The 13,713-nt window shown below is 43.2% G+C and overlaps 1 protein-coding gene across 1 annotated transcript; it reads right to left on the reverse strand.

Annotated features, from left to right (window-relative positions):
- Window positions 1-8,872: 8,872 nt before the first annotated feature.
- LOC118857450 (protein ABHD11-like) lies at window positions 8,873-12,862 on the reverse strand. Its single transcript, XM_036768130.1, has 6 exons — window positions 12,756-12,862; window positions 11,803-11,938; window positions 10,783-10,956; window positions 10,078-10,248; window positions 9,492-9,673; window positions 8,873-9,005 (listed from the first exon to the last, which is right to left on the reverse strand). The coding sequence occupies exons 1-6, from the start codon at window positions 12,860-12,862 to the stop codon at window positions 8,873-8,875; spliced, it is 903 nt and encodes a 300-aa protein (XP_036624025.1).
- Between the last annotated feature and the right edge of the window lie 851 nt (window positions 12,863-13,713).

Here is a 13,713-nt window from a genome sequence, read left to right on the forward strand (position 1 = left end):
TTTTTCGAGGCTGTCCTGAATCTTCTCTCCTTATACCTCTCATGGTTCCTCTCCAAGGCTGTCAACTGGGGACTGTAATATCTGGTGTATTTCTCAGCATCATACTAAAGGGTAAATATAATAAACTACTGCCTATAAAAACAATACAGTTAAAAAATGGAAATAACTTTAAATGCATCATAATAATATACAATGTCCAATGATTAACTTGACATTGAAGTATCTCAATTTTTTTAATTGTTTCTAAGTTTTAAAAAGTGATACAAGATTCCTTTTCAATAAATGATAAAAATAAAAGTCAATTTAAAGATAAAATCTGCTGGGACAAGCTGGTAGAAGCAAAAGTGAGAGAAGCAATTTAAGTAGCTGAGATTCAAAACACAAACTAAAATGCCTTAATTCAGAAAATATGATCCACTATATTTAGCACTGGGATTGATAAGCGTTGTAATTGGTGGAATGGAAAGACTTCTTTGATTGCTTTAGAGAAATGCTTTAGTTGTAGACAGCATGAAGCCCATAAGAATTGAAATAACATCTTGAAAGTTTATAGAAAGATCCAATGCTTCTAATAAGCAAATGCAAAATTTTTCAGTAGTCATAACTTCCAGAGATTGCTCATATCATTTTAGGTAATTTCTAAGTGTAAAGAGCTTTATTCTACAGTAGAAATGTCAGTGTTACGTACAGCCAGGGGTGTTCTGATAAATATCTAACAACCAGCTCTTTGAAGATGCATGATACACTTTTAAGTGTAATCTGAATTATTAGCATCTTCTCTATCACTTTCTTAAACCTTGAAAATCAACAAAACAACAACTCAAGCCCTGAACTGTATCCTTTATGTGTGTCTGAGATGTAAATGCTTTTGTTGAAAATTGAATAATCAGCCAATGGGAGCTGGCTCCAGCACACCCTGCCTGTAGATACTAATACAGTGGAAATGATGATTGGCAAATCATATGCAAAGTGGCTTCAAATGGCTCTGTTCACAAGGAATTTGTTTAGAAGGATAATTGACCATGTGTTTGAAAACCTTTGCAATTAATTATCTGAGAAATTAAAAATCCTCCAACTTTGTATTGCAAGTGGATAAAGCAACAAATACAGTTAAAGATACTGATTTTATTACATATGTATATATACATATGTATACAATGTGTATATGTATACATATTGCTTATGTATACATATGTATTTGATTACATAAATATACATAGTATACATGTATACTATGAAACTTATGTTACTGATGTTAGGTTGAAACTGGTGTTGTTAATATGGAAAGCTATTGAAAGCCATGCTTACATCAAGGGAAATGTTCCAAAATAATTGTTAGATTTTTAAAATAAAAATTATATAATGTGGAAGAGTTGTGTTGGTCTCTGGACTAACATCTCAGTGACTGACAGTGAAATGCAGGTCCATAAGCACTAGCTAAAAATATGGCTCCAATTTGGATCCAATTCATGTTTCATAAATAATAATTTATGTCGAGAAAAATAAATTAAAAGTTACATAGAGTTAAAGTTATTCCAAGAGTAATTGATTTTAAAAATGTTATTTATTTTAAGTTTTCAACATTCACTTTTATAAGATCCTGGATTCTAAAATTTTACCTCTCCTTCTCCTCTTCCCTTTCCAAGATAGCATGCTATCTGATGTAGGCTATACATGTATAATTATATTAAACATATTTTCACATTAGTCCTATCGTGAAAGAAAAATCAGAACAAAAGGGAAAATCCATAAGAAAGAAAAAACAAAGAAAGAGAAAATAGTATGTTTCGAACTGCCTTCAGCCTCCATGGTTCTGTCTCTGCATATGGATAGCATTTTCCATCATGAGTGTTTTGGAGTTGTCTTAGATCATTTTATTGCTAAAAAGAGCTAAGTCTATCAAAGCTGGTCATCACATAATCTTGCTGTTACTGTGTACAATGTTCTCCTGTTCTGCTGACTTCACTCAGCATCAGTTCACGAAAGTCTTTCCAGGTTTTTCTGAAATCTGTGTGCTCGCCCTTTCTTTTTTTCCCCTGAATATTACTTCTTGATGTTTGTTTTTCTTCCAACATTCACTTCCATAAGATTCTGAGTTTTAAATTTTCTTTCACTCCCTCATAGACCATAGATCAGAGAAGGTTAATTTGCCAGGGTTAAGCCAGGGACCTTAACCCAAGTTCTGAGTAGATGCTGTCTTGTGGTGTGATGAATGGTGATATGTGTCACCTACAGTTATCTCTCTGGAGGTTGTAGTATTGTCTGACATCTTCACCATTAAAAGAAGTCAGGTTTTTGTCTCAGAGTCTTTTTTGATAACCAGGTGGGCCTAGAGAGGAATCCCAGCTAAGAGCTGACTCATGGGGACAAGTGGTACAAGTGTATGTACCAGAAGAGGACTGGCAGGAAGAGTCCGGGGTGGGGGGGGCAATAAGGAAAGGCTGGAGCCCAGGGACTTGTCCCAAGGAATGACTCCAGGAAGGGCTCTAGTTTTAGGTGGGGGAGAGTCAGGTATAGTGCAGGGATGGGGCTCCAGTGACTCTACCAGGAAGGATCAGGTCCTTCTCCTGCCCATCCCCCAAAACAGAAATCTCAATTTCAGGGAAGTCTCATCCCAATCTAGCCTGTGCCCTATTCAGGGGTCAGTTCCAACTCCCTCTGGCATCCCCTTGTTTAGAGAAAACTTTCCATGGAAGGGCTCAGGCCCACCTGCCCTTTTGTATCTCTGAAATTAATATCCCCATGACAGGGTCCCACTTCTTCCCTGGTGACCCCTTTTCTGTGCTGAGATTTAGAGTTGAGAGAATGGTTCTGGTGTGAAAGAATTGACTTAGGTCTTCTCTGTAGCCATTGGGAGCTTTATTTATTGTGTAAGCAAACACAGGCTTCCTTATTAAGAAAGCTAAGGGAGACCCTGATATTTGGAGGTGTCGTGTTGATATAGAGGTTTCAGAATGATGACGTAGGGGGAGACGGAACCAAGAGGGCAGCTGGAAAGCTGGGACTAGCGTGAGCTCCCTGCCAAGTCCCTCCAAAAACCTATAAAACTGGCTTTGAACCAATTCTAGAACTGCAGAACCCACAAAATAGCAGAGGGAAGCAGGGCTCTAGCCCAGGACATCCTGGATGCGTACTGGGTGAGGTTTATGGCACACAGAGATGGGAGCAGAGCAGAGCCCAGTGTGGGCTGCACAGACCAACCACACCAGGAGCCAGGCGGAGTGGCCCTAGCGCCCTGAATCGATGAGCTGCAGCAGTTACAAGATTTCTCAACCCACAAACACCAAAGACAACAGAGAAGGTTAGTGGGAAAAGCTGCTGGGGACAGGGTGGTGGAGTTCTCAGTTCAGCCACCGCCCCACGGACAGCAGGGAGTGGTGCAGCTACAGAACTACAGCTGCAGTTACTTTTGGCCCCAGGCCCACCTGGTGGGAGGAATTAAGTGATGGAACAGAGCAGGAGTCAGAGCCTGCTGAAGATCTGAGTCCAGTCCAGGTTGGGGGTTCTTGGGGAAGGAGGAGTGCTGGTGTGGCACAGATGGCTGTAATAGCTTTGAAATCAATAGTGCATCCCCTCAAGCTTGGAAAAAAGTACTCTTTACTCTAAAAGCAGTCATATCCTGCTGAAAAACTCAAGGGTCAAGTAAGTTGGCTGGGAACATGGCTAGGCAGCGAAAACACACCCAGATTCAGTCTCAGACTTTGGAATCTTTCTTTGGTGACAAAGAATACCAAAACATATGGACAGAAGAAGTCGACAAAGTCAAAGAGCCTACAACTAAAGCCTCCAAGAAAAACATGAACTGGTCTCAGGCCATGGAAGAGCTCAGAAAGGATTTGGAAAAGCAAGTTAGAGAAGTAGAGGAAAAATTGGGAAGAGAAATGAGAAGCATGCGAGAAAACCATGAAAAACAAGTCAATGACTTGCTAAAGGAGACACAAAAAAATACTGAAAAATATACTGAAGAAAACAACACCTTAAAAAACAGACTAACTCAAATGGCAAAAGAGCTCCAAAAAGCCAATGAGGAGAAGAATGCCTTGAAAGGCAGAATTAGCCAAATGGAAAAGGAGGTCCAAAAGACCACTGAAGAAAATGCTACCTTCAAAATTAGATTGGAGCAAGAGGAAGCTAGTGACTTTATGAGAAATCAAGATATTATAAAATAGAACCAAAGGAATGAAAAAGTAGAAGACAATGTCAAATATCTCATTGGAAAAACCACTGACCTGGAAAATAGATTCAGGAGAGATAATTTAAAAATTATTGGACTGCCTGAAAGCCATGATCAAAAAAAGACCCTACACAACATCTTTCAAGAAATTATGAAGAACTGCCCTGATATTCTAGAGCCACAGGGCAAAATAGAAATTGAAAGAATCCACAGATTGCCTCCTGAAATAGATCCCAAAAAGAAATCTCTTAGGAATATTGTCAACACATTCCAGAGCTCCCAGATCGAGGAGAAAATATTGCAAGCAGCCAGAAAGAAACAGTTTGAGTATTGTGGAAACATAATCAGGATAACCCAAGATCTAGCAGCTTCTACATTAAGAGATCGAAGGGCTTGCAATACAATATTCTGGAGGTCAGTGGAGCTTGGATTGAAACCAAGACTCACCTACCCAGCAAAACTGAGTATCGTGCTCCAAGGCAAAATATGGATTTTCAATAGAATAGAGGACTTTCTAGCTTTCTGAGTGAAAAGAACAGAGCTGAATAGAAAATTTGACTTTCAAACACAAGAATCAAGAGAAGTATGAAAAGGTAATCAAGAAAAAGAAATCGCAAGGGACTTACTAAAGTTGAACTGTTTTGTTTACATTCTACATAGAAAGATGATGTGTATGATTCATGAGACCTCAGTATATATATGTATATGTGAGTGTGTATGTATGTGTATATATATATAGAGAGAGAGAGCAGGCACAGGGTGAGCTGAAGATGAAGGGATGATTTCTAAAAGAAATAAAATCAAATTAAGAGATGAGAGAGGAATATATTGAGAGAAGGAGAAAGGGAGAGATAGAATGGGGTAGATTATCTCACATAAAAGTGGCAAGAAAAAGCAGTTCTGTAGGAAGAGAAGAGAAGGCAGGTGAGGGGGAATGAATCATCAGATTTGACCTGAGGAGGGAATACCATACACACTCAATTGGGTATCTTACCCCACCGGAAAGAAGGAGGAAGAAGATAAAAAGGGGGGGATGATAGAAGGGAGGGTAGATGGGGGAGGAGGTAATCAAAAACAAACACTTTCAAAAAGGAACAGGATCAAGGGAGAAAATTGGATAAAGGGGGATAGGTTAGGAAGGAGCAAAATATAGTTAGTCTTTCACAACATGAGTATTGTGGAAGGGTTTTACATAATGATACGTGTGGCCTATGTTGAATTGCTTGACTTCTTAGGGAGGGTGGGTGGGAAGGGAAGAGGGGAGAGAATTTGGAACTCAAAGTTTTAAAAACAGACATTCAAAAACAACAACAAAAAGCTTTTGCATGCAACTAGAAAATAAGATACACAGGCAATGGGGTGTAGAAATTTATCTTGTCCTACAAGAAAGGAAGGGAAAAGGGGATGAGAGGGGAGTGGGGTCACAGAAGGGAGGGCTGACTGGGGAACAGGGCAACTAGAACATATGCCATCTTGGAGTTGGGGGGAGGGTAGAAATGGGTAGAAAATTTGTAATTCAAACTTTTGTGAAAATAAATGCTGAAAACTAAACATATTAAATAAATTAAATAAAAGAAAATAAAAGAAAAAAAAGAATGATGATGTAGATTTTATGGGGGTTAAAGATTAAAGTCAGAATAAAAAAGGATTTTATAACATAGGATGAGGAAGATAAAGGGAATTCTTTATGATTTAGGGATTTAAGGACAGCGCAGGAGGACCCAGGCTAAAAATGAAAGGACAAGGGGAACACAGGATAAGGGAGACAAAAGCAATTCTTTTGGTACAGCTTCAACATAAGGGGGAAGATTTTAGGATGCTTTCAAGTTACAGAATAAGCTATAGGGCTTCACAAAGTATTGGAAAAGCAACCCTTAATATTATTTTTAACCCTTAGAGCACCATTTGTATCCACATCACTTGGGTCCCATGACAGCGACAGGGGGGATGAGAGAGACCTCCCACACACACTCATCCTTTATGACCTCTCTGCAGCTTTGGACACTTTAGACGAGGTTGAATTGACCTTAGAGCTGGGGTTCTGACCCCCACTTTTCAGGTTTTTTATGTGGTCTCTTCCCTCATTGGAATGATGTGATACCTGAGTAGCCAGCTATTGCTAGAAAAACCCTGCCCCCAGCCACTAACTGCAAACCCCAGTCCTGCCGTTTGGCAGGTAATTGAGAGTGTCTTGGGCCCCTAAGACATTTCCAAGGAATGTAAGCTAATTACCAGGAAAGCCTAACGATCTTCCTTTAACTAACTGAGTGGGCCAGCTGGAGCATCCCTCAGTCTGCCTATGGCCTTGAAGGATGAAAGCCTCAGCCCCAGATATTCTTTTGAATTATGTGACTGTTCCTAGCTCTTATCTCATGAGTCATGTTGTGGGATGTATGGCAAACTGGACACAGAGATCCTGGGTTGTAATTCCAATTGACACTTTGTCAGCTATCTGATATGTTGTATTTACAATCTATTCAGGAGGTTCCTCTAATGTATCATGGTCATAAAAAGTGAAATAACACAGACTTGCTGAGTCTGCAAAGTAACATATGTAAACTTTAAGAGATAATTAAGCACTGAATCCTGTATTGTCTATATAAACCACCCTCTCGGTTTAAACGGGGTCATTTGCTTTGGGAATTTTCCCCGGATGACCGCCGGCTAATAAACTTCTCCATTCAAAACTTATACTCTGTGGCGTGTCTCACTCGCTTCTGGTATAACAATATAAGCTCCCTACATTCTTGGAAAGGGGTCATGAAGATTGCACAGTTGACATGGTCAAAAGCTTTTGAGACTTCAGTTTAATGCAATTTCATTCAATGAGCATTTATTAAGCATCTCCCTACCACAGGCCAAGTACTCTGCCTAGAAGTACTTCTGCATAGAAGAGTTACCAAAGAGAAACTGGCAGAGGAGGCTGAGCTGCTGGAGACTAGTAAATAAAAACTGAGGCAGCCTGGAAGGTAGGGAGGAGGAGGAGTATCTCTCTCCCTCTCTCTCTCTCTCTCTCTCTCTCTCTCTCTCTCTCTCTGTCTCTCGGATATCAAGAGGAGTCTGTCAGCTTTATTCTAGGGTGTCCACAGTCAAGGTGAGAGAGCTTAGCTTGGCAACTAGGATGGAGAAAACCCAGAATACCTGAGTCCAAATCACACCTTAGACATTTCCAAGCCACGGGACCGTTGGCTTCTGTCTGAGGAAATCCTTAGTTTCCTCATTTGTAAAAGGACAGTAATAATAATTCCTGGCAGGGTTGTCATGTGGATCAAATGCAAGAAGGCAAAGTATTTTCTTATTTTCTATTCTGCTAGAAGGGGGAAGAGGTTTGAGATCATCGTTTTCTCCTTAAAGTTTGAAACAATTTGTCCCTTGCTCTGACCCCTGCCCCATTCTCGAAGGAAACAGTGGGGAGGGTCGGAATTCCCCTCCTTACCAGCAAGGGGCTATCACCCCTACCTCACTCCTGCAGGACTACAGGACCCCTGGTCTCCTTGGCCCACAGCAGTTCAGTCCTTTGTGTTGGGAAGATCCTGGATTTCGGAGAAACCTGGGAAGATTTGTCTGGATTCATGCAGAGTGAAGTGAGCAGAAGCAGAGGACAAGTTATACAATAAAAACTTTGTTAAGCCATATAACTTTGAAAGACTTAAAATGTCCAGGCAGTGCAGTGACCAATCATGATTCCAGAGGATCAGTGATGAAGGATGCTCCAGAAGGGGCAAAGACAATCTACTAATAAATGCGTTGGCTCCCCATTGGGGCGGGGGGGGGATTACCAACTTAATACCATAATAGCTGGCATTTATACAGTGCTTGCTGTATGCCAGGTGCTGTATACATGTCCTTGGTCTTCACAATGGCCCTGGGAGGGAGGGGTTATTATGAGTCTCATTTTATAGCTGAGGACACGGAAGTAAAGTGACCTCCCCAAAGTCACACAGCTAGAGGCCAGATGTGAACCCAGGTCTTCTGAGTCCAGGCCCAGTGCTCTCTCTGCTGCACTCCCTAGCAGCCTTATTCTTACTACTGTTGATGCTGGTTTTATTATTAATGTGGGAAGTGAGAGGCCTGATGTGTTCCATTCTGCTGATATTGAGAGTGTTCGGCTCAGGGCACCACATTTTATAAAGGACATCGATGAGCCAGAGTATCCAGAGCACCTGGGATGGTGAAGGGCCTCAAAGAAAACTGATTCATACTTTTAAAAAGGCCCGAGAAAACAAACTGTACATGATAGATTCATACTTTCATATGGAATCCTCTTCTTTCTGTCTTTGTATATAGAAATGTTTATTTTTGTTGGTATCTCTCAAGGTCACAATAAAAGTATTAAGTTTTCTGAAAAGAAAGGAAAGTGGGTCATTGAAACAGGTGAAAATGGCAGAGCAGAGAGCAGAAGAAAGTTTGGGATGCAGGGGCTGAAGACAAGCAGACAACTTTGAAATTAATGTGTTGAATTTGTCGTATGATTAAGAAAACCCCTAAGCTGTTCACAACAGAGATTCCCAATTTCTACAATCCTGTTTTTCTCTTATTCTTTGCTTATGGGAAGGTTCATATCAATTGGTGTTTGTTCAGTTCTGAATTAGAAAAAGATAATTTTTTTAAAAAGAAAAATTCCAAGTGAAGAAAGTGCCTAGGGCTCTCTGAGTGTTTGAAAGTCGGAAATCAGAGTGTGAGGACAGGGAGCATCTTCTAGGACAGAAAACTGAGGATACTGTTCATGAACTCTTCGGGCTTCTTGATATGGAGAATGTGGCCAGTATCAGGAATGGTCTGGAACTGGGCTTCAGGGAATAGAAGCTTGATCTTGGGGTGGTGACTTGGCCTGTCAAGAGAGAAAGAGAGAGAGAGAGTGAAAGAGGTGAAGAGAGGGAGAGAGGAAAGGAGGGAGTGGTAGAGAGAGAGAGGAAGAGGGAGAGGGAAAAGGAAAGGGAGAAAGGATATAGATAGATAGAGAGGGAGACAGACAGACAGAGACACAGAGAGACAGAGAGATAATGATCGAAGAAGGCAGAGAGGGAGATACAGAGAGAAGGGAAAAGATGAGTCAGAGAGTAAGAGACAGGCTGTCACAAAGGTAAAGGTTGAGTAGTGGGTACGTATGGTGACAGGAGGAAAAACAGACTAGGCAGACAGAAAGGCATAAGTTGAGATAATGCACATGTTGTCTCCCAGTGTTGGAGGCACCCTCCCCTCCTTAACCCAAGCATAGCTGAAGTCCCCAGTTGCTCTCCTCCTTGGCAATGGAGAACCCAACTAGGGCCCAAGAAAGGCAGAACTATTTGGATCTAGAGTTCTGGCCCTGTCTTACGGGACAAAGGACGAATTGATGCTTGTGAGGAAGAGTGTGGGGCCACGATAGACTCCCTGGATCTGAAGACTCTCCAGAAACTGGTTTTGTTGCTGCCATAGGTTTTCAGCATTGACTTTCCATACATACTGCCCGTTGACCCTCACCAGACTGTTGAACAGATACTGCCGAATACTTGGATCCTGGAAGGGACAAGGGCTTAGTTGGCACATCCACCTGAGCCTGTCTTCTCCCAGCAGTGTCCCTTTCTCAGTCCTGCTCAGACCAGACTCCACCTCATTTCTATATACCCTCTCCCTTCATGTTGACTAACATCTAGTAAATTCCTCTTGCCATAAAGTGTTGGGAATACACAGAAAAGCAGAAGATAGGGTCGGCCTTGGAGGAGCTTATAGTCGAAGCCCTCTCTGTTCTCCTTGACTTGTCCCTGTCTCCCCTCCCCCTCCCCCAGAAATTTTCTCCTTCTGAGCTGAATTCCACTCCACCCAAACCCCAAGTCTCCTGAGGACTCCAAACTCAAATGACTGACTTTTGGCTTTAGCAGTCAATCTCTATATTCCCAGTCCTTGGGGTCCTGAAGGATCACCTTGACAAATAGCTTCAGATACTCATCAACTACTTCAAAGGCTTGGGAGTCGGAAAGATGTCCAAGGAGGTTTATAGAATTCATAGCAGGTATAATTTTAAAGATCTTTTGAATGTCTGTGGCCACCAAGGGGCTCACATCCACTGAGACCAGGCGTTCCACCAGTTCTGGCTAAAGGAAAAAGTTTATCACACAACAAAAAATGAAAAATGAACAATGCCTTTCCTCATCTTTCATGCACGTAGTGATGATACTGGAGTAGAGAAATTGGAAGTCATGGTTCCCAAAGGGGAGGGATGAGGGACTAAGGGTGCCCATTTGATAGCCTGTAAGTGGTCCTGATGCCAGTCTTGTTTGCATTTTCTGGCTTAACCATGTAGAGGTGGTGACATTTATGAGGAAAAGTTCTTAGAACTTGACTCTGAACCCTGAAGTCCCCCAGTGCTGGGGGAGGCATCCACAACTTCCCTTCAGTCCATTAGGATTTAGAAAGGTGAAGTGTGTGAAGGAAATCTCCTGTCATTCCACTAGGAATTCTTGGTTTCCAGTCCCAGTGTTCACTCACAGCCTCATTCCACCCACAACTCCACAAATAACTTACTGAGCATGATGAATCTTTTGGTCTTGCTTATGGGGTTATAGGCTGCTGTTGTCTGTGGACAAGTTCAACACTCTCCCCTTTCAGCCCTAGTGGGGCATACTCACCTCCTGTAGTGCAAATGCCATGGCTGTCTTGCCTCCCATACTGTGCCCGATGAGGACACAGGGGGTGAGTCCTAGCTTTGACAGGAGAGCCTGCAGGTCAGCACTCATGGCCACATAGCTGCAGTCAGGGCTATGAGGGCTCTCTCCATGGTTCCGAGCATCCACTGTCAATACCTGGGGGCAGAGACTTATTGTTATTGGTCTCCCTGATTCCTCCCCCTTTCTTCTCCACCCTGGGGATGCTGACCCACTGACAGCACCTGAACACTCCCAAGCTTTGTAGGAAGTTAGGGGATTCCAAGTAACACCCGACAATAAGAGGAAGTGGAGAACATGGGACCATAGGAGGACAAGAGCATTAGACAGGAAAATATTCTACTCCCTCTCTCATTCCCCCCCCCTCTCCTCAGGCATGACTGTGGCCAGTGCAGGCCCTTCCAATCTCTGGTTCTTGGGTCACTGATTCCCTCTTTCCCTGACTTTCAGCTTTCTTCCATTTTCGTTTGCTTTCTGATGTTAGGAAAGAAAGTAACTGGTAACTTCCTTAACCATAAAGGCATTGCAATTGCTATTTATTACTAGGAGTGTCTGCCAGTTAAAATAAATTTTTAAAAAAGCTTCAATTGAGGTATGGCTACACCTCAAAGATGAGTAGAATTCCAGGTGTCAGTAGCGGAGATATTTAGGGAGCAGGGGACCTTTGTTAATCTCCAGGCTGGAAGGGATCTTGGGTCCAACCCCTGGCTGAACAAAAATCCCCACCAAGTGATCATCTATCCTTTGCATGAAAGTCTTTGGTGAGAAGGAACCCACTAGATCTGATGGCATTTTGCCGGTAGACTTCCTGGTGCCCCTCAAGACATGCCCTGTGAGGGAAGGTCTATCCCACCATGACAGTCCTTGACCCTCATTTGACCTCTCCCAAGACCCTTCATTCTATCTTTCCCCCCTTTCTCTGACTTTGTCCCTCCCTGTAGTCTATTCCCTCTCCCAGCTCATCTATCATATGGGAATCTTTACCTTCCTGCCTGTCTGCTGTGCCAAAGCCTCAGCCCCAGCCTGGAAGATGTTTTTGTTGCTGAACAACCCATGCAGGAAGACGACAGGTGGGAGGTTGTCTCGACCATCCAGCAGCCTGTAGGAGAGGGGCACTGGCCTGGCAGGGTGAGGAGAGAGGAAGGCAGAGGAGGAGGGATAGATCACATCAGGGGATGTGTAGGAAGTTGGGATAGTAGGGGAGTACAGGGTCTCTTGGGCTCTTATCTCCTTCAAGCAGGTCCCTCTGGTGAAGATATGTGCACATTCATGAACAGGAGAAATAGTCTGGGTGTGGGTTGGAAGGTTTGGGATAGGAGTGTGAGGCAGAAACAACCCTGGGGCAAGTGGATGTCAGGGGAAGCCAGGGAGGAGGGAGGAAGTCAGGGCTGGCCACAAAGTGGGGAAGAGGAGGGAGGTGAAGTTTGGAAGAAGGAAAAACAGGAGAAGGGAGAGGAAGAGGAGAGGTGGGACAGTCCACATAGGAAGAGAGGAAGGGAAAGAGGGGAGGGCAGACCAAGGGAAGGCAAGGATGGGTAAAATGGAGAGAGGGATGTAGGAAGGAAGAAAGGAAGGAAGGAAGGAAGAAAGAAAGGAAAGAAGGAAGGAAGGAAGGAAAGAAGGAAAGGGAAGGAGAGTAAGGGGAGGGAGGGGAGGAGGGAGGGAGAGAAGTGTCTGGGGGAAAGAAAAGCAGGGTAAGGGGGAGAGAGAATAAAGATGAGTGGGTAAAGGAAAGGAAGTGAGGCAGGACACAGAAAGAAGGGAAAGCTTGGAGGAAAGAGGGAGAGAGTCAGGAAAGGAAGGGCATTAGTGCAGGGAAAGAGAAGGGAGAGGGGAACTGGAGGAGAGGAGAAGAGGGCAGGAGAAAGCTAGGGCGAGCAGAAGGAGAGGTCAGGGCCAGGAAAGAGTAGAAGTGGCCCCGTGTGGTCTGGACTGACCTGGGTCCACTGCTGCTCCCCAGAGTGGCCATGGATGGACCAACACCTTGGATGGGTGATAGCTTGGGGCGTGAGAATCCCCAGAGGTTTCGAGCCCACTGCCACATGCTGAGCATCCACACCTGCTTTCTACTTCCACAGCTTGTGTTCCACAGCTTCTCTCTGTGAGAGCTCTGCCCATAGCTTGCCCCACCCTCCACTGCTCAGGGCTGCCTTGAACCTCCTCTCAAACTCCTCAACCAACTAATCCACACCTCTTTCCACTGAACTACACTGTTCCAGGTGCTGGAGGCTGATGGGCTTAGCTGACACTTTGTCTTCTGTGGGATCAGAGGATGGTAGAAATGGAAGGGCCCTTTGAAGTCATCTGGGACATAGGGTGGTGGACAGGGAAACAATTTGCTCCTTGTTTTTTTCTTTCTGTTTACTGGCATATGGATTTGCAATTTTTTTCTGTGTATGTCTTTGGTTTTTTGTTTTTGCCTAGTTTTTGTTTTGTGGTAAAAAAAAATTATCCAACCTCCCGTAAGAGAGACTGAGGCAAAGTTCTGAGCCAATGGATCTTTATTGAAGGGATCATAGTCCCCTCTAATGAAGTGGACCTCAGATCTTCCTCAGGATCTGAGATACCCCTCCTTCCAGGACCCAATTTTTATCTGGTTATATACCTAGACATTTTTTAGTAGGTATACCAAATACAGAATAATTCCATTGGTGGACATATGATTCATAGGCTGAAATAAACACAGACTATTTCAGCATAATCACAGGTTGGGAAAAGCAGGAAATATCTCCACTGACTAGGTGGTCACAAGATGGATGGGCTTCTCCTTAGCTTAGCTAGGAGCTATAATATGCTCTAAGAACATATGGGGAGCAGATGCTTTCCATACATGCCACAACCTGTATTTGGTTTGGTCATGGAATTTAGCAAAACAGGATGGATGTATCTTTGTCA

The sequence above is a fragment of the Trichosurus vulpecula genome, chromosome 7 (assembly GCF_011100635.1).
Source record: "Trichosurus vulpecula isolate mTriVul1 chromosome 7, mTriVul1.pri, whole genome shotgun sequence".
NCBI lineage: Eukaryota > Metazoa > Chordata > Mammalia > Diprotodontia > Phalangeridae > Trichosurus > Trichosurus vulpecula.

Excerpts from the sequence above, each read along its gene's own strand:
- LOC118857450 (XM_036768130.1), bottom strand. The coding sequence starts at position 12,862 with ATGTGGCAGTGGGCTCGAAACCTCTGGGGATTCTCACGCCCCAAGCTA. Across the intron at positions 11,939-12,755 it reads GGGAGCAGCAGTGGACCCAG|GCCAGTGCCCCTCTCCTACA; the intron begins GTCAGTCCAGAC and ends TCACCCTGCCAG. Across the intron at positions 9,006-9,491 it reads ATCAATTCGTCCTTTGTCCC|GCCAAGTCACCACCCCAAGA; the intron begins GTAAGACAGGGC and ends CTCTCTTGACAG.